This window comes from Crassostrea angulata, chromosome 4, assembly GCF_025612915.1.
Source record: "Crassostrea angulata isolate pt1a10 chromosome 4, ASM2561291v2, whole genome shotgun sequence".
NCBI classification, from domain to species: domain Eukaryota; kingdom Metazoa; phylum Mollusca; class Bivalvia; order Ostreida; family Ostreidae; genus Magallana; species Magallana angulata.
This window is the reverse complement of record NC_069114.1, coordinates 34,732,659-34,751,846: the sequence shown is the minus strand read 5'-3', so window position 1 is coordinate 34,751,846 and position 19,188 is coordinate 34,732,659. Positions and strand designations below refer to the sequence as shown.

Here is a 19,188-nt window from a genome sequence, read left to right as displayed (position 1 = left end):
GATGCAACAGGCATTGTGGAAAATCTGGCCTGGCGATGCGGACCTACTGCATAAATCGATTCATTTACAATGGTTGACTTTTGAAGTATTTTACTGCGTACAACGATGCGAAGTCTTGCCTCGAAAGGCACGTCAAAAACTAGCTGCAGGTCTTCTCCCAGGTCGTCCATCCGAATTTTTTCAGACCGGGAGCTACGACCCGCAGATATATAGTCAAAAACCTGATCCGGGGTAGATGAAAATGATTTGCAATATCAACTTCCTACACCATTCTTTACACTTGTATTAATCTTACAATTTCAATTACATAAAATAAAAAGGCCAACACTTGATAAGTTTCTTTTTAGGTCAGTGTAAAAAAGGAAGGTAAATCGCCTTGTCCAAAAAGTAGTAACACCCCTCCCTCCTCGTATAGAAATAAATTCTGCCTGTCACCCTCCCCATCCGATTTCCTCATAACAAACTTGTAAAAATGAAATATATACATGTAATATAATGATTACTCAGCTCAGTTTTCGTACATTTTTTATAACTTTCTAAGAATGTGTTATCTTTCATGCAAAAATCTATAGAGAAAGGTCGGATCCCCTCTCCTGGAAAATTAAAATTGATTGAATTCACGTAAATTTACCGAAAAGAGGCCTCAACCCCCCCCCCCCCCCCCCCCCCCCCCCCTGTAAACATTTCTGGGTCCGCACACGCCAAATTAACAATATTGAATTTAAAGGATTCGTACATAAAATGCATCGATGCAGCAATTTTCATTCGCACAGAGCACAGGGACATCTTATCTGCTCTGGTCTCTGTGACATATAATAATATACATGTATAAATAATACATATACATGTATATGGCGTATAGAGCAGAGCGGGTAAGATGCTCCTGTGCCCAGAGTCTGTTCGCCAAAATATTCGTTCGCATTAGATTCAACAAAGATTGTATAGAACTAAAAAAAAATAAAGAAGAGGTTATGATGTCTATAATTTACACAGTATTTAGAATTTAAAAAAAGTTATTTCTACTCTGTCGTAAAATCAAAATTGTAATATACATGTATATAGAAATCAGCCATGAAAAATTTGATATACTAGTACATGTAGTACCATGAAATCGTATGTTTTGGGGTTTTTGCCTCATTCTTTTTCATAAATATCGTGATGCATTGCGATACTTCTACTCTGGCTTTGGCGATATATACATATTGAACTGCATTTGTACACAGTTAGTAACAAATAAGTGAAAGTGGGTGCTATTAAATTTCAAATAAAATTGAAAAATAATAACAAAAGGTACCACAATATGATTAGAAGCGGGAAATTTTAAGATATATTAAAATGGTGCAACTATAGTATATATATAAAACAAACGCTGACGAAATCTATCATACAAGAGGCATTTAAATATAATTATTTTGTATGAATGTACTGAAAAAGATATCGTGTATTTTTATTAAAATCTTCAAACGTTATAGCGCTTGCATATTGCAAAGATTTTGCAAGAGCAATATTCCCAATATCATCCTTTTTGGTGTGTTATTAAACTGATTAAAACAAATCGTAGGTGTTAACCCAATGTCTCAAATATGACCATACTTTTATACGGATGTCTTTAAAATAAACCTCAATAATCTTACATTTACATCTTCCGCAAAATGACACAGGGGAGTGAGGTTCAAGTGGGGGGATGTTCAAAATCTGATCTTCACTTGACCCATTTCTCCGAATTGATCTGAATTCAACGCAGATAAACGAAATACCGGTAGGTGTTTCACTCCCAATAGGCACTCAACATTACCGCATAGAACATGTAAAAAGAAGTCCAAATAGAAAACCCAGCACATTGATCTGTGATAAAGTATATAAATCTTTGCCCAGCTGTCGCATAGTCTCAAACGATTTATCCCAAGTACAAATACAATACACTTGGGGGGGGGGGGGGGGGGGGGGGAGAGATTTCAATACAACTTATACCTTACAACGAGCTTGTGACTCATGGTGTCAACACGCATTTTTTTTTTATTATACTAGTAAGAGGTCGTTAATGCAAAAGATCTTTGTCTTCAAACTGTTACGAAAAGGGGTGTCAGTCAATCTATATGCCAGTATTTACTTCTTATCAATACTAGTACTTTATAGGGGTTATTTTTGCCCCGTGTAATCTTCGCCCTTCTAAACTTGCAAACAGTTTCACCCTCTCTGGAATTCGCCCAGAGACAGTTTTTTGTTTAAAAAGAGATCATATGAGGCATTGCAAATAGCCAAGTCTCAAATTTGCCCGCTGACGAGGACAAAAGTGGTGAAAATAAAACAGGGGGCCAAAACTTACTTGCATACAGTATTTTATAGAACTCAAGGATAGCATTCAACGGTAAAAGGTTCAGTGGCTGTATCATTATCAGTTGTACTAGGTAAACAGAAATTAAACAACGGCTTATCTTTCTTCATGGCTTTATTTAGACACGTGGTTTTGCGAATACAGACATGAGAGGACACAGAATTCTGACAGACTACACACAGCAATATTCACAAAGTATATCTACAAATGTACAGGTATTAAATAACAGCTTCCCGGTCAGTATCCGTTACATTACAGTCAGTTTCCATTCCATACAAAGTACATAGAATGAGATTCTCATTTGGTTGTCACATAAAATATCTACTGTAAAACACGAACTTAAAAATATATTGTCAGAAGTTTTGTACTGGATAAGATCAATCTAAAAATATTTTTATTTTTTTTAATAAAACATAAAATCCTCTAAATCAATAATGCGAAAGCATGATCTTATGATTAAAATTTTGAAATCAAAACACCTTAAAAATCATATTCAAGGTCCAAATTAAATAAGTTTTCAACTAATTATTCTGCCATTAATGAACCAAAACAGGTACCTAAAACTTATGCATCTTGCATAGTTCTGTAACAACACTAATGTATGGCACTCAAAATACTTTTTCAAAGGAAAAAATACCCCAAAGAATGAATAATTTCTTTGATTATTTAGCACACCTATCAAATTTGGATAAATTTATTTTCACAACCAGGCAAGAATTGACATCAACTTTGAAAAAAAATAAATATCTGGTTTAGACTCGGATGTATGCACGTAATGATTTATCATGACTAAATTTGTCAGATCGTGTAACAAGATGTTTTTCATATCTATTAACAAGAAGTTTCCATGTGCCGAGCTCAGTTTGGGTCATCGTCAACACAGAATTATTGTCCAAATTCAACTGTTAAAATGATCCAAAACTTCCACAGGGACATTGCCGCTCCCTTCTTTGCCATTTTCTACTGTCTCTATCAGTATTGACATCAGAACGGGGAGCGAGACAAGGAAATCACATGGTTAGTGCCAATTTTCTGGGCAGGTTGGTATCTCTTGGTTGAGTGGTCAACTGTTTTGTTGGTTAGGATTTCTTGGGGGTTGGAGCTGCAGAATTATCGGGGGACTCTGGTTTACAGATCTGGAAGGTGATCAGGTACTCGGGATATGCCTGAATACAAAAAGTAACATATTAGTTATATTAAAATAATATATAACATATTTAATCTAAATTGTGTGGATAATCAATTCAAATTTATATTCTATGTTCAGTTAGAAAATGCAGAAAAATAAACAAAACATGTTGTTAATACTAACTTGCTTGTTGACTACAATAAAGCAATTGCAGAGATGCGGTTAGAGAAATTAACAATGGTATTTACCTGTTCTCCTCTATACACAACATACTCTGGGAACATGAGGCCACCACTGCTGGGGCGCCCAATGATGGAGTGATGGCCTGGTGGAGCGTGGGCCATCTTTATTGCACTAAACTGTAGGAAGGACTTGCCAAGTGTCACCCGACATAGGATCAGCTGTCTGCAAAGTCAAAAACATAAAACATCAGATCCTAAACAAAATCCCATCTCAATGACTGGAGCAGTAAACTATACTGATTGCGCTAAAATTAATATTATATTCAGTTTCTCTGGCACTGCCGCTTCAGGTGAAACGCATCTGCATTGGGTAACTTTATGGTCATTTTTTAAAGGGGAATAACTCATTATTTCCACCTTAAAATCCCCTTTTTAATAATTATCAAAACAAAATAACCCCCAACAAAAATATATTTTGAAATTTGATGCCTTAGAAATTTAACATCCTTTTGACCTGGTCGGGATCTAATAAGAAGAAAACATCACATTATAATTTTACATTTCACAAAAAAAAGGCTCAATATTGTATTTATTTCTTTTTAAACAAAATTACAATTTACCTGTGACAAATATAACAGGATCTGTCTTTATGGGCAGGGCATCCTGTCCCTCCCCCTATGCCATACACATACTGGTTGCTCTTGGACGAATTCTCAGCAAAATAAATACCTGTAGGAAAGAAATCACCTTAACAGATGAACTAGAAATAAATTAATTGAATCTACAGGGAAAAAAAAAAGATTTTTTTTTCCATTTTAATGCAAATAACTTCAAATCTATGTTTAGTATATTGATTATTTATTACGAAGTAATATTTCTTAATAAATACATGAATCTATTCAAATCTAACCTGCTCCAAACATTCCACCAATGTAGGCATGTCTCTCATCGAAGCCTTTGTGTACAATGGCATTGATAAAGGGAGAGCCATGAAACAGTAGTCGCTCATTGTCGTGGCCGTGATTCTCTTCTGCCACCTCTTTTCGTCGGTGACAGTATTTACCCCATAATCGTTTGTTGCTGATTTTTTGGATCTGTGAAATATGAATCGGGCAAAATTCTCAAAATAATATCAAACATGCTCTCCTGTTTTATATCAGTGAATTTTGAAAAGCAAAAATTTAATTGGATAATCTTTTTTTGTCAACTGACCTTAGATATATTATATCTATTAAATAATCCTCCTACGTTGTCCTTGTGCTCTCGAAGAGTGCTCTGCATCTGAAAAGATGATTTCCAATTCAATTTCAGAAAAGAAATAATATATCCTGGCATATGAAGCAGGGTTGGCCGGGAAATACCAGTGCTGGGAATTACCGGTGGTAAATACCGGTATTTCCCGTCCCGGTCAATACTACTGTTTTTCACTAATGTGGGAAATACTGGGAAATACTGGGAAATACAAATTTATAATCTTTAATTTTTTCAATGCAAAACGTATGTTTATGATAAAAGATATTAACAATAAGCATCAAAAACCAATTTATCCTACTTTCCCATTTCACTGCCAGTTTATGAATCTTAAATTCACCAATCACCTATTCCCAAAGACTTCTATAGCTGCTAAAGTACAAATTTTAGTCCAGCTTTTTGAACCTCAAGTTTTCTGTTTTACAGATTTATAATTCAAAGCACAAAATAAACTGTTATAATTACTGTAGGTGTTACAAGTAACAATTAAATAATCACACATGTTGTTATAATAATTGACACTTGACAGTTTTGTGCTCATGTTTAGGGGAGATATATACTATGAGTGGGGCTGATTGGCTTCCTCTTGGGTGTGTTGCATACTGAGGTAGTGACACAGTCACACTTTAATTTTCACAATTTTCCTGCACCATTTTCACATTCACCAAATAACCAGAAAATGGAACTTTTGATATCATGTTTATGATAACTGTATAGATTCACCTATACCTGACTAGTCTTAAAAACAAAATAACAATGTTGTCAATGAATGAACCATGTTTGGAGTATTCATAAGAAGATAACCAATGCATTACTGGGCAGTCAAAACTTGTTAAAATCAAAGAACATTAATAAAATGTCAAAAAGCTGACAAGGTGTACTATTGTCTACATCCCTACAGATTTGATTAAGACTAATGTCTAAGTATGAAGTACTATAATATGTAGTTGTACTTTATTTCCCAGTATTTCCCGGGAAATACCAGTAATTCCCGGGAATTACCAGTATTTCCCACCGTCCTGGGAAATATGAGTATTTCCCGCTTTTTTGCCAACCCTGATATGAAGAGAAAAAACCTTGAATTACCAAAACTTTACCAAGTCTTATTAACTATGGACCAAGGAAACAGACAATAGACATATGTGGTTACCTGTTCATCGACAGAGATGTACTCCGGGTCATCTGTAGTCAGATCAACTAGCACTGTTCCTTGTGTTGGCACTGCAGGCAATGAAGCTGACGCTGAAACAAAACACACCCAAATTAATAAAAACTCTACCAGTGAAATACTTTTTCACAGAACATTCAATTATTGTTTGAGCATGTCCATAACTTTACTCTGTTCAGTCTTACCTTTGCTGGCTGCTAACTTTTCTAGTCCCTTCATAATTTTGTGTCGGTGTCCATACGCGTTAATTCCCACTTCCTTCAACTCGTCGTGTCCCATTTCAACAAGAATGTCCATACTAATTTGTTCCTTTTCAAACACACACACAAGCTGTTCTAATCCCACACTGTTCAGGAATGCAGACACACTCATACTGTCTATTCCCCGTTCACCCTCTGCCATGGTGCGCTCCATGTTACACCCTTCCGCGCCGATCGACATTGAGGCCCCAGCGGCTGAGGTGCCAGAGGTTCCGGCCGCGACCCCAAGGTCCGAGGCATTGAATGTTAAACTGTTGTTAGAGCTGGCATCACTTGTGTTACCCAAGTTAATACTGGATTTTGTGAGAGAGGGAGGTTGAACAGCAGGGGGCATTGCGTCTTGTAGTAAAGCATGTACATCATCAGCCTACAATACAGGAAATAATTCCATGTAACACATCAAAATTTTTGAATGCTTAATTTAAAATTACAGTGTATCTGCAAGTTTAAAACAGATATTACATTGATAAACAGGCATATCAACTTACAGTGGCCAAATCCAAAGGTGTGTGACCTTCTTGGTTTTTCATGGTAGGGTCAGCTCCATGAGCCAGCTAGAATTAAAATGTAAAATTCTGTAGTACAGTGTATGTGTAAGTGTGTCTTTTAAAGAATTAACTACATAGCATACATAGAGTATTCAAAAGTAGAAAAACCAGCAGATTTCTTCCTGAATAATCCAGGGCTGTCTCTAAAAATTGAAGTAGAAGGAAGAAATAAAAAAGTAGAAGGTGGGTCTGAAGGAAGAAATTAAAAAGTAGAAGTGGGGTCTGAGGGTCTAGCTTACAGGTAGACTGTGGTAGAAATGCAATAATAGCCGGGTAATTACGCCATTTTAGGCAGGGGAATTCCCACCCCCCGGTCTTAGAGACAACCCTGCTGAATCTACATGAAATAAATCTGTATCTTACCAGTAAAGAGCACAACTGTGTTCTGCCCTTCTGGGCAGCTTCATGTAGAGGTGTAAATCCCCATCTGTCCACCGCATTCACACATGTGTTAAACTTGATCAACAGGGCTGCAATATCCACATGCTGAAAAACACAGAAAGCATATCCAAAAAAGATTAACTCCCATAAAAAAATTGTTCTACGTGTTCATAAATGTATCAAACTTGAAATGTTCTTACCCCATAAGACGAGGCATTGTGGAGTGGAATCAGACCCCCCTTGTCCTGGGCGTTGACATCAGCACCATTTTCTAACAAGAACTCTGCTACTTCTACATTGTTATATCCAGCTGGAAGAAACATTTACAAACATACATTAGGAAGTGCTTATATCAGTGGGCCTTGGGTCTACACAAGCAATGGGTAAACATATGTAATATAGTTTCTGTGACTTTTCACAATGCATGTACTCTACAATGAATCCTGTCCTTAAGAACAATGTCACTTTGAGTTTGATAAAACTTTGAACTTAACAAGTCATCTTCCAATCATATTAACCTTCCAAATCAAGTATGACATTATCAGAAACAGAATTAATACCTGCTAAGTGCAGTGGTGTGGAATTTCTGCCTTGTGTATCCCTACAGTTTATGTTCTCTTGTGATGCTAATTTTTGAACTCGGGCTAGATTTCCCTTTTTGGCAGCCTCTAGTAAAGCAGCATCCCCTAAAATAAAATCAAACAACACCATGGTATAAATTCATTTCTTGATCTATCTGTATCTAGATCTAATTGTATGGTTAATGTTTACTTTTATTATCTTGATGTGTAAATTGTAGATGTTTTTACCTCTGAGAAGGTCTGCCACATCCTGATCGCCCTCTTTGACTAGATCCAAAGGTGTGTTACCGTCCCGGTTCTTTTTGTTTGGGTCAGCACCATGCTAAAATACATCGGACAGTGGTTATATATCTACATCTGTGAACGTGCATCAGATCAAGACATGCCAAACAGTAGCTCAAAGATAAAACCTTTTTTACAAACAAAGCACTTACTTTTAACAATAATTTACAGATTTCAAATTTCCCTTTGGCAGCAGCTTCATGTAATGGGGTAAACTTCCAGAGATCTGCCACATTTACACAAGCACCATGCTGAAAAACACATAAGATGACAATGCTAGTATTCTCACACTTGAATAACCACATACATGGCATTTGTACCATACATTTTATATTCTTCAAACATTATTGAAAAAATGAATACCTTTATTAAGAGTTCTGTGACTTCAAAATGACCATAACTGCAGGCATTGTGAAGTGGGACCAAACCACTGAAAAGAATAATGTTATATAGAATAACTTCTCTGTCTAAACAACCTATAAAGCAACACACAACTCAAAGTAAATCTACAGACAAGTAGACAGTACACACAGTTAGGTGTGCGATCGGTGACTCACCCCTTGTCCTTGGCGTGGACGTCGGCCCCGTGCTGTAGTAAATACTCCACCACCACCACTCGGTTGTATCCCGCGGCAAAGTGGAGAGGGGTGGAGTGGCGGCCATCCAGATCTCGACAGTTCACCGAGTGGGGGTTCTGGGATATCAGTTTCTACAAGTAACAATTGAGTACATTAATCAGATGTGTATCTAATTTCTACAAAGTGCACAAATTCTTCGATATAAGGTTACAGAAATTCTAATGAACATTAAATACTAGTCTACAACACAAAAATTATTCAGATGTGACTCATTTGTAAACTCTATGGAGCACAAAAATTCTTAGTTCAGAGGTAATAGATTTTCTATTGGGTGTAAAAAAAATTCTTAGCAAAAGACATGATGGTTGCACTGAACAGACCTTGACTACTTCCATGTCTCCAGCTTTGGCTGCTTCCAACAGCTGAATATCGACGTCTGTTCCTCCTACCGGTGGGTCCTCTGTAAACAACAATACAAACAGTTACTATCATCCTAAACATCAATGTTAACAAAAATAACACTGCAAAACAACTACCGCTTACAGTGTTAAGTACATAAGAATATAAAGAATTATGTTTCCTCTCCATGTACTGAAGAGGCAAAAAAATTTCGTTGAGGATTTAATTTCATTATTTTCGTAGGCAGTATTAATTGGCAAAATTAAATCCATGACATATTTTAACCCAGGTATTTATAATTACAGAGTTGGTATCCATTTTATAGATTACATTATCCCAAAATTATATCTCAACAAAGTTTTATTTGGCTTAAAAACAAAGAAAATCTAACCCAACAAATATATCTGCTTCTAAAGTATTTCAATTTATTTTAATGTATTTTTTTTACCCATATTTATGTTTTATACATTTCTAGTAAGTGAGCTCTGTATATTACCTTTGAGCATTTTCTGGATGTTTTCTGTGGCTAGCTGGGCAGCAGTGTATCCTTGTAATGAGACAATAGAGGAGTCCACTCCGTAGGACATGAGAAGTCGACATGCCTGCATGTTTCCTTGCTGGGCTACTCTGTGTAAGGCAGTCTGTCCTAAACCATCTAGTGCATTCACCTGTGGGGGTAAAATCAAGCCATATGAAATGTATGGAGAAGATGGATATTTCAAACATTTTTCTGAGACACAATTTCACTCTAAACATTTACAAAATAAATAAAAAAATCACACATGAAATGCAAGCATATTAAGCATACTTTGAAGTGCAAAAAATCAATTTAACTTCACTAATTTATAAAGAAATGATAGAAATGTAAGTAACTTTTACAATGCATCTTTTAAATTGACTGGTAAAATAAGTCCCTACCTTGGCACCGTGTTTCAGTAAAACGTCCATCACATCATAGTGAGCTTTGTCAGCAGCTATGTGGAGAGCAGTTACGTATCTGTAAAACAGTAAGGTACAAATTTTCAAAAAATCACAAAAATCATTTCGCAAAATGTAATTCAATTACAATGTTACAGTATTCCATAAGACACCTACTCTTTGTTTTTGTCGTTGAGGTTTGCCCCTTTCCTGATCAGAGCTTCAACAACTTGCTTTCTCTTTGGAAAAGGTGAAGCTGCTGCACAGTGCTATAAAACAGAAGTTATTTAATCATTATTTTGAACTTTATCAGTTTGTGTGCCTAAAAAATACCATCACTTAATATGTAGCTCTCTATTGAAGAATGCTATAATGTCACCTACCAGAGCTGTGTCCCCGGAGTATGGGTGCTTAAAGTTGACTACTTCCAGGTATTTCTTCACTCGGGCTACATCCGCCTGTCGGCATCCTTCTAGCAGTGAATGACCTTTGAACTCCTGTTGGAGTCGTTCCTGGAGCTCTCGGGTGGGAGCAACGTCAATAGCACTCTTTGAATGGCAGTTAACCAGTGTTGGGTCAGCCCCGTGCGCTAGAAGAAGCGAACAAACTTCTACTCGGGATTTGGAGGCAGCCTCATGCAAGGGAGTGAACTGCCATAGGTCCATTGCATTCACGCTGGCTCCAGCCTAAATTTTTTAAAAAGATAATTATGATGAGAAGATATCAATATTTACAGTTCTTTATTTGAGCTTTTTTAAATAGAATATATATATATAAAGACCATATTGTACCTTAAGTAACATTTCAGTAACTTCAAAATGTCCATATGAACAAGCATTATGAAGTGGAACAAGTCCCCTGAAAAGAAAAAATAAAGTCCAGAAAATAAGTTACATGCAAGAAGAACAATTTAAATATGTTACTGAACTTTCAAGCAGTGATTTTATTTTCTTCATTAAATAAGTACAAGTAGCTATACCCTTTGTCTTTAGCATGAACATCAGCTCCATGCTGTAACAGCAGTTGTACAATTCGAGTTCTGTTATAACCAGCAGCTAGGTGTAGTGGTGTGGACTGAAAAAATAACATCAATATTGCTAATGTAAATCCATATTCATCTTAGTTACTGTTATTAACGATTAAACTGTTAAGTACTACATGAACATTTTCATACGATGCCATTACTCTCCCTTCCCCCACATCATGTTGATATTTATCATGAACTTATAAAACAGTCATTTTAAAGTATTTGTATATTGTACTAAATAATCTTTAAATACTTCCAAGCATAACAACAATTTTTAAAACCAATTTATTTTAAAAGCTGGGTTTTTTTTCATTTTATAAAAACATTTCTCCCATAAAAATAGCATCAACTATATTCAAATCAACATAAATCAAGACCTTAATAATGATTGACAAGCACAAAAAACAACCTAGTAATTTTCACCCCATGACAACACTAATCATTTCTGATGTGTGCTATACATCATGCCTGCTTTCTATGCAGTCTAAATAATTAATTTTCTTTATTTCTGATCCAGTGACAGTTGTCAGTTTTGAGTGAATTTGTAGACAGATGTCTGAAGGTTAATAGATTGGATATCGGTCAAACCCTGTCCAACATAACATGTACTGTGTCACCCAGGTGAAAGGAAAACATGAAAGTTACAACTCCGACTAACATGCCTAAGTCAACACAGATTACTCAACAGAATGGGGCCCTGTGTATCTATACTGATACATACACTGACAGCTGGAGCATGCTACTGTTGTCAGCTAATTTTGTTGACCCAAGTCTGTCACAGACTGAACTCAATACAAGCCATCAAATTAACTTTCAATTTACCCGGATATAGTTATCAAATGGAAACCAAGAGAGACATATGCTGAGATTTTTAATGAGTGGGCACCTACCTTTCTCCCATCACTGGCATGACAGTTGACATTGAGAGGGGTCAGGAGGGACATCAACTTATCCTCATTTCCACTGCGGGCTGCTTCCAGCAACTCATCTTTCTTGTATTCTCCTGTAAATATTTTGGGTACAAGAATAAATGATTTGGTTTTCATTAATAGTTAATCCAAAGATATTCAAAGATGTTGATTTTTTTAATTTAAAAAAATGCAATTCTCTCTATCCAGACCTCTCATTTTCATGTTTTATGTTTTTTATCTTCAGAGCATGATGTGGTTTTATGATATGAGGTAGAATTCTTTGGCTGGGAAGTGTATATCTATAGATATGAATTGGTTAATCTTTTTGTGTACTAGCTCTCATACTGTGGAGACTAAATCATAAATCTAATAGTCCTACTGATGAGCAGGGACTATAAACCCTGTTCTCTGGGTGTCAGGCTCTGGGGCTGGGGGCCATCCCCACACCCCAGGTGTGACAATAACATCCCAATTCCTACCACCTCCTGCCAGGTGAGGCCCCAGGGCCCTGTTGGACACTGGTCAATGAGGGATTAGAATTGACATTGTTATTGGTCAATTAAAAGACAATCACCACATAATCTAGGACCATTTATCTCCCTGTCTGCCTAACAGGAGCAAGGTGCCAGGGAGAAGAATGGGCTAACACTTCCTGGGGTACAACAATAAAAGCTCATTTGGTGGCACTGTAAAAAATGTTCCCTGAATCTGGAAATTGACATGTGGATTTGAAAATTGCCCATAAAAAGTGAAAATATGTCGCAGTCAAATTGATCATTTTGACCCTGCATGGTAATCTGTCATGATCTATTTCTATAATGCAATATTGTGACCCACAGTTAATAGTTATTTTCAATTATGTATTTTTCCCCTTTTCTTTGCATTACATATTTAAAAAAAAAAATCTGAAAGCAAACAGCTTGTACATGTTTTTTTTCTTATGAAAACAGCTTACTTTTTATTGACTCAATATGGCATTATTATATTCTGGTTGACAGATGTCAGATTCTTTTATTCATATCTAAATATGAATCAAATCCTACTCCGAAACCCTGCAAGAATGTGCATTATGCAATTGCTTTTTCATACATAAATTAGCCATTGTTTAAATCAATAAACCCTGTCTAGCTTTTACATTATGATTATTTATATTAGTTTGATTGAATCCAGTTTGATTCTGGTCCCACTCACCGGTAAGTACAGCCTTGGCGGAGGGATCAGCCAGGTCCAGGGCCGTCTTTCCGTCGGTGTTCCGGATATTGGGATCAGCACAGTGCTGCAGCAGAACTGTGGAGGCAACAGTACAGTTAGCATTAACAGGGTGGATACAGGAGATCTCGGATAGACTGATATCCAGGATACTGCCCTGAGTATCTGGGCGATCCTGGAGTTTGTTTCTGGGCATTGTTCCTCTTTTCACATTCGATCACATAATACAACAAACAGACAGTCGGTTGAAGTGGCCAGTTACACTAAAATCTGTGGTAATCTCCAAGACAGACACTTAAAGGGATTCTATACTCCTTAATCTACCACTCCATAAACACACTGTCTAATCCAGGATTAATTCACATGTAAAACCAGTCACAGCTAAAACCTACTTCCTTTTTGAAAGCTTTTCTTAAAACAAGTAAAAATCTCTATAAAATTCTCCTTTCCTCTGCAATTTTCTTCTACTAATGAAGTCTACTATCACTGATCATCTGTGTATGGGCAGCAGATGTGTACAGTGTGTAATTCAGCAAGACCAGTAGTCTCTAGGGGACAGTCATGTGACTTCTCTGGAGGATTGTAAAACTACTCAAGACCCCATAAACCTTCTATTGTTTACATTACATGATTTTGTGTAAAAGAAGTTGTACTTCACAATTAGCCAGGAAAAAACAACTCAGCTGCCATGTGACACTGGACGCCTGAGGGACCACAGTGAAAGCTAGCCCTGAATACATGGTCACACTTGATTGGCCATACAGGTAACCACTTATCTGGACACACAAATTCACACCTCCACCTATACCCCAGGTAAATGCTGTGTCATATATAAGAAAACACCAATAAAACAGTGATAAACAAGTTGTAGACTTGCAGCAACTTCTCATAAATGAATCATTCTAGGTCATGGGTGCTGGAAATGCTTTTAATTAGGCCACAAAATCACAGCATCATCAATTGGTAAATCACCAAAATCAGATCACTTACAGGAAACAGCATGTGTGCTTCATTAGGAGGAGATAAGTATGTGTACTCAACAATTACTGGCCCTGATTCTGTTTCCTTGTTAGAATCACTAACCAGACCTCCATACTGCAAACTCTTACTTCCTTTTGTATCCAATACAATCACTAAGACAATAGCTGGTTCTGACATAAATAGCTATTTTCATTGGAGATTTTCTAAATAAAGCTGCATTTGTTTTAAATACGGATGTGTACCGGTATGCATTGTATTTGTGATGAATCTGTTAATTTCTAAATTAGGCATGATACTTGTACAAAGGTCTTTTGAATAAAGGACATAACTCTACCCTATTCTAATAAGGGTGAAAATATCTTGTTTTTTGACTTTGCAAACACTGTGTTTGAAAAAAATCTATTGAACTCTTCTTTAATTCAGCATGATCATCAATCAAACTTGCTTGTTTTTCCAGCAATAGAACAGCCTTTACAATACTTGTAGGGTTGTTATCTTGTCATTTCATATTTAAGTCGTATTTCAAATGCTTACAAAACCAGGTTTTCTGGTTTTCATAGCTTTTCTGGCAAAACTTTAAGAATGCAATTCAGATAATCTGCTTATCAATTCCACAAAATCAAATAATTTTTGTTAAAAACAAATTCTTGGTCATATTTCCCAAAAATCTTCATCAAAATACATCAAGTGACTGACATTCAAAAAGAAACTCACCAATACAGACATCAATCTTCCCTTTGATAGCAGCCTCGTGTAGGGGGGTGTAATTCCAGTTGTCTCGGGCATTGGCGTCCGCCCCACTCCTCAGTAGAAGCTGCACCACCTCGGCGTGCCCGAAGGAGCAGGCATTGTGTAGGGGGATCAGTCCCCCGTCATCCTTGGCATGGACACTTGCCCCACACTCCAATAAATGCTCTACCACATCCTTCCTCCCAAAACCTGGAGTCAAGTAAAAGTTGTAAACATTAAAACCTTAAAAAGGCACAGCTTTTAACAATGACATGCAAAATTTACAATGGTGAAGAATAATCTATAATACACCAAAAGTCAAATTGAAATTTGTAAATATTTCCCCCAAATTATTAGAACATTTGCATTTTAATAAATTCCATTTAAATCATTTAATATTACAAAACTTTTAATTTAATTTAAACAACATTTTATTATGCAATATATCACATAAACGGATAGCAGGCATTGCCTATATAAATCCTCTCCGACATAAATTATATAACATAACTTAATCTTCTTGTCCAGTCTTTATGCTTCCAAATAAAGTTTGAAAATCAGACAGGGGAAATTTTCTTCTTAACCATTAAAATCAGAACATTGATTAGATCTAATCACAGTGTTCAAAATGTTTTCAAAGAACAATTTAAGGATGGATGGAAGGTTAGAAAAAAGAGTAGTTTCTTATATAAATTTGGGAAAAACAGAGAAGAATTACCGGTACAGCTTTAAACCTAAACAGGTACAAAAATTGAATTCTTAATCTTCAAAGCTTTCTGAACACAAATAAAATCACAGTGAACATTATATGACACACAAAGCCAGTAAAGTAATTGGCTAACTACTGCTGAGATATCCATGTCTGGATCATTGGAACTGCTGTTATTGACAGCTGTTACATGTTATTACTTATTCATGGGTATATACCTGGACTTGCAAATTGTGACACTGAAATCCAAATAACATGTATGCAGGCATGCAGCACCTATCAATATTGTTAAATAAAGTACAAAAGCCATTCAACCACAAAATAATATGCAGATATTGCAGATCAATACCAAATACTACAATAAATCTAGAAATCTTGCTCAGTATATATATTTAATCTTATTTAATGGGGTATGAATTTGAAATGTACTGCCATTACCATTTTGAAGCAAATTAATACAAAAATCATCATAAATAAATTTTTCCTTGTTTCATTTTAAAGTCATCATCTAGATGATGTGACCTTGGCCTTGTAAAGTCACCTTAGGTCAGGGTCATCACACATGACACACCCTCAGGCCATGAGAAATGTTATGCTAAACAGGAGTCTACCAAGTGTGTTCTTTTAAAAAAGCTTACAGACGTCAGGCAACAAACAAAAGTGAAGATATTACTAAATCTCTCTTTCCTCTTGAGTTACTAAAATAAAGGTCATTTTCATTCTTTGTCCATCCCCTCCCCCCCAAATGGCTTGACAGATGGTCAAAACACTGAGGATATTCAACACACACTAATTGATTCTTACTGGTGACATAAGCTTTTCATTTGATGCAGAAAAAAATCAAGAAATAAGATGAATTTTAAGAGTTAAAAATAAGAAAATTGATACTTTCATTTCTAGGAATGATAATATGTCCATTAGAACATCTGGGTTTCCATATGTAATTTAGGTTTGGTCAAAAAACCTCTCAGAGTTATTTTTTGCTAAGCCAAAGTCATGCACAAGCTGGGACTAAGATATTATTTCAGCTAAATGGGGCGAAATAGGCCACCTTCGATACATGCATGTCAGATAAATTTCCAGTGAAAATCACAATTTCCGTTGGTCAAACCTACTTCAATTTTACACTGAAGCAGGTTGAAGCCTAGATATTGCTATAGTGTGTGATGTACCAATTAATTTTCAGGTCAAAAGCTTCAAGAATTTAATTTGGTAAAGTACAAATATCCAAGCATGTTGAATTTCATTAAAATTATCAAGAAAGCAATAACTAGCATTCTTACTGAGTGAAGATATAAAAAGACAAAACTGACATTATGTCTAAAAAAAAAGAATGTAAAAGTTGGCATGACAACCACTAGAACTTTAATTAAGAAGATATGTTATTTTCTTAGAGAGAATAACTGTAATGGAGACACAAATATTGATCTGACGCAATATAATCAAGGACACCAAAAGAACACAAACTCATGACGAACCAAATCTCTTTCTTCATGTCAATTTTGAACATGTTGAAAAATTCTTAAACATCTGATCATTGATCGAAATTTATTCAAATACAATAGGAAAAATGGATCTGAATGACATCTAAAATCATTCTTCATGCAATATATGAACTTTAATGAATACTAAAACATAAACAAACACAAAATCAAAACAAAGCTTAATTAATTTGACGTCATCCATACCAGCTGCAAAATGAAGAGGAGATGACTTTCTTCCCGCTGTATCTTTCGCATTGACATTATGGTGATTCACCAGTTTCTTTACTTTGTTTAGATCTCCGTTTCTACAAGCTTCAAACAGATCCCTGCCTGGATCATTGGCATGAGAAGGAGACGACGATTCGTTTTGAAGCAACGATCGTCTAGTCGCCATTTTCATTCATCTCCTCACGCGAAATATCGGCCAAAAACGAGATTTGAAAATTTGAAGACAAGCGTCGGAAGGATCCAGATTCGCAAACTCGGGGGTACTTATCAAAAGTCGATAATACAAACTTGACCCACTGCAGACGTAAGTGTCACTCTTTTTTAACATAGTAAAGATCGGTAAAATTGATTGTGTTTCAAAACAGGCACGATTTTGAAAGTGGGGGGGGGGGGGCAGACTCATCCAAAAAATCTTGACAAGCAAATAAAAAAAAATCTTCAAAATCCTAATGGGGGGGGGGGGGGAGTCAAGTCAAGTCAAGTCTTACCCAACCCGACTCGCACCCAAACTTTAAATTAACTTTGCCTGTTGCCTAATCCATTTGATTGCTCAAAAATATGTTTAAATTATAAAACAATATCTAATATAGTGATTTACTTACTGTTTTTTGCAGGAAACACACCTCTCTTGAACCATGTTGATCTTCCAAAAGTGATGAAAATATGTGTTTCTTCTTAATTATGAGCAGCATGTTTATTTTGTGCTGACAAACTCATTGGTTGATCGGTTGAACGGAATCACATAAAACAATTCATTTTATTTTTAATTGATGATAGTTAACCTGCTCATAATCATTCTTTGATCCGTCCGCATTCAAGAACAGAACTATAGTATAGGCCTACTAGATTTTTATAACAAATTCTTTTAAATTTGTTATACAATTCGCATATTAATGTTATCGATAATATACAAAACATAACAATATACGAATAAAAGCCATTCATTTTATTTTCTTATAATAAATATTGATCTGCCCGCAGTGAACCACATAGTTTTGGGTACGACCTGACCATTTGAGTACGAGTTGGTTTGGGTGCGAGTCGGGTTGGGTACGACTTGACTGTAATTCGGCTGGCTTAGTTTATCTATAACTTATAACTTCGAATTCTCATACTCCCAAAAAAGTAGGGGGGGGGGGGGCGAAGTCCATGATAATTCAATTTTTACTGTGTAAATTTAAGAAAATTATTTGCTGCCAGAAAAAGGGGGGGGGGATGATGATACGTGCCTGGAAAATGACATACGCATTTATACAGTGCATATATGCTGATAGTGCTAGTCTGCATTCAAGATTGTAACTAGTAGCCTAGCTGCTAGCTTTGATAGTCTATTTATGGGAACGCAGTGAATAAATTAATGTTGTAATTGCTGTTATATTGCTAAGCTATATCATTCAAGATCGTATATATATAGCAGTTATTGAAAGCTATTCAGTAGAGGCATACAGGTAAGTATAGCTGCTACAATCCTGGAATGTATCCAAGATCGTAGCATCTAACCTAGATGCTAGGTTGTAGATATCTAGGTCTATTGAACGGACTGCTAGTTTAGCTGGTATATGTCTCTGATTCGAATTAAGTTGGATATTTATTTAACAAAGACTTAATTAATACATCAACATTAATTATATTTCCAGCGGATATATACTTGTTAAATTCATAATAATTTATAGAATGAACAATTAAATTATTATGAGAGATTTAACATTTGTTACAAAGTGGTAACTATATTAAGATGTGGCTTGAATTTGATGCTTAATTAGCATTAAAAATTTGGGCAATGAATATCTTGGTTAGCTTAATATTCAACAGCATGGCTTTTTATAATACACGCAAGTAGCAGGTAAGATCTTGAACGTATTAACCTGGTAATTGTAGTTTGAGACACTGATGGTGCT

General features: G+C 35.8%; 1 protein-coding gene across 1 annotated transcript; it reads right to left on the bottom strand.

Moving 5' to 3' along the window:
* Positions 1-2,431: 2,431 nt before the first annotated feature.
* Positions 2,432-17,489, bottom strand: LOC128180720 (poly [ADP-ribose] polymerase tankyrase-1-like). Its single transcript, XM_052848858.1, has 26 exons — positions 17,267-17,489; positions 14,855-15,079; positions 13,142-13,237; positions 11,930-12,042; positions 10,992-11,086; positions 10,804-10,870; positions 10,396-10,698; positions 10,190-10,281; positions 10,013-10,091; positions 9,591-9,762; positions 9,076-9,155; positions 8,675-8,826; positions 8,481-8,547; positions 8,270-8,368; positions 8,064-8,157; positions 7,815-7,940; positions 7,455-7,564; positions 7,237-7,359; positions 6,814-6,879; positions 6,251-6,692; positions 6,048-6,139; positions 4,859-4,927; positions 4,557-4,740; positions 4,267-4,375; positions 3,713-3,869; positions 2,432-3,501 (listed from the first exon to the last, which is right to left on the bottom strand). Exons 1-26 carry the CDS (start codon positions 17,460-17,462, stop codon positions 3,415-3,417), a joined length of 3,495 nt encoding a protein of 1,164 aa, XP_052704818.1. The 5' UTR covers positions 17,463-17,489; the 3' UTR covers positions 2,432-3,414.
* Positions 17,490-19,188: the final 1,699 nt, after the last annotated feature.

Bases quoted from the DNA above. Each gene is read 5' to 3' on its own strand.
- LOC128180720 (XM_052848858.1), bottom strand. From the start codon at position 17,462: ATGAAAATGGCGACTAGACGATCGTTGCTTCAAAACGAATCGTCGTCT. The intron at 8,827-9,075 runs GTCTGTTCAGTG...TGTTACTTGTAG, and splicing joins GAGACATGGAAGTAGTCAAG to AAACTGATATCCCAGAACCC. The intron at 7,565-7,814 runs GTATTAATTCTG...TGTTTCTTCCAG, and splicing joins CACACCACTGCACTTAGCAG to CTGGATATAACAATGTAGAA.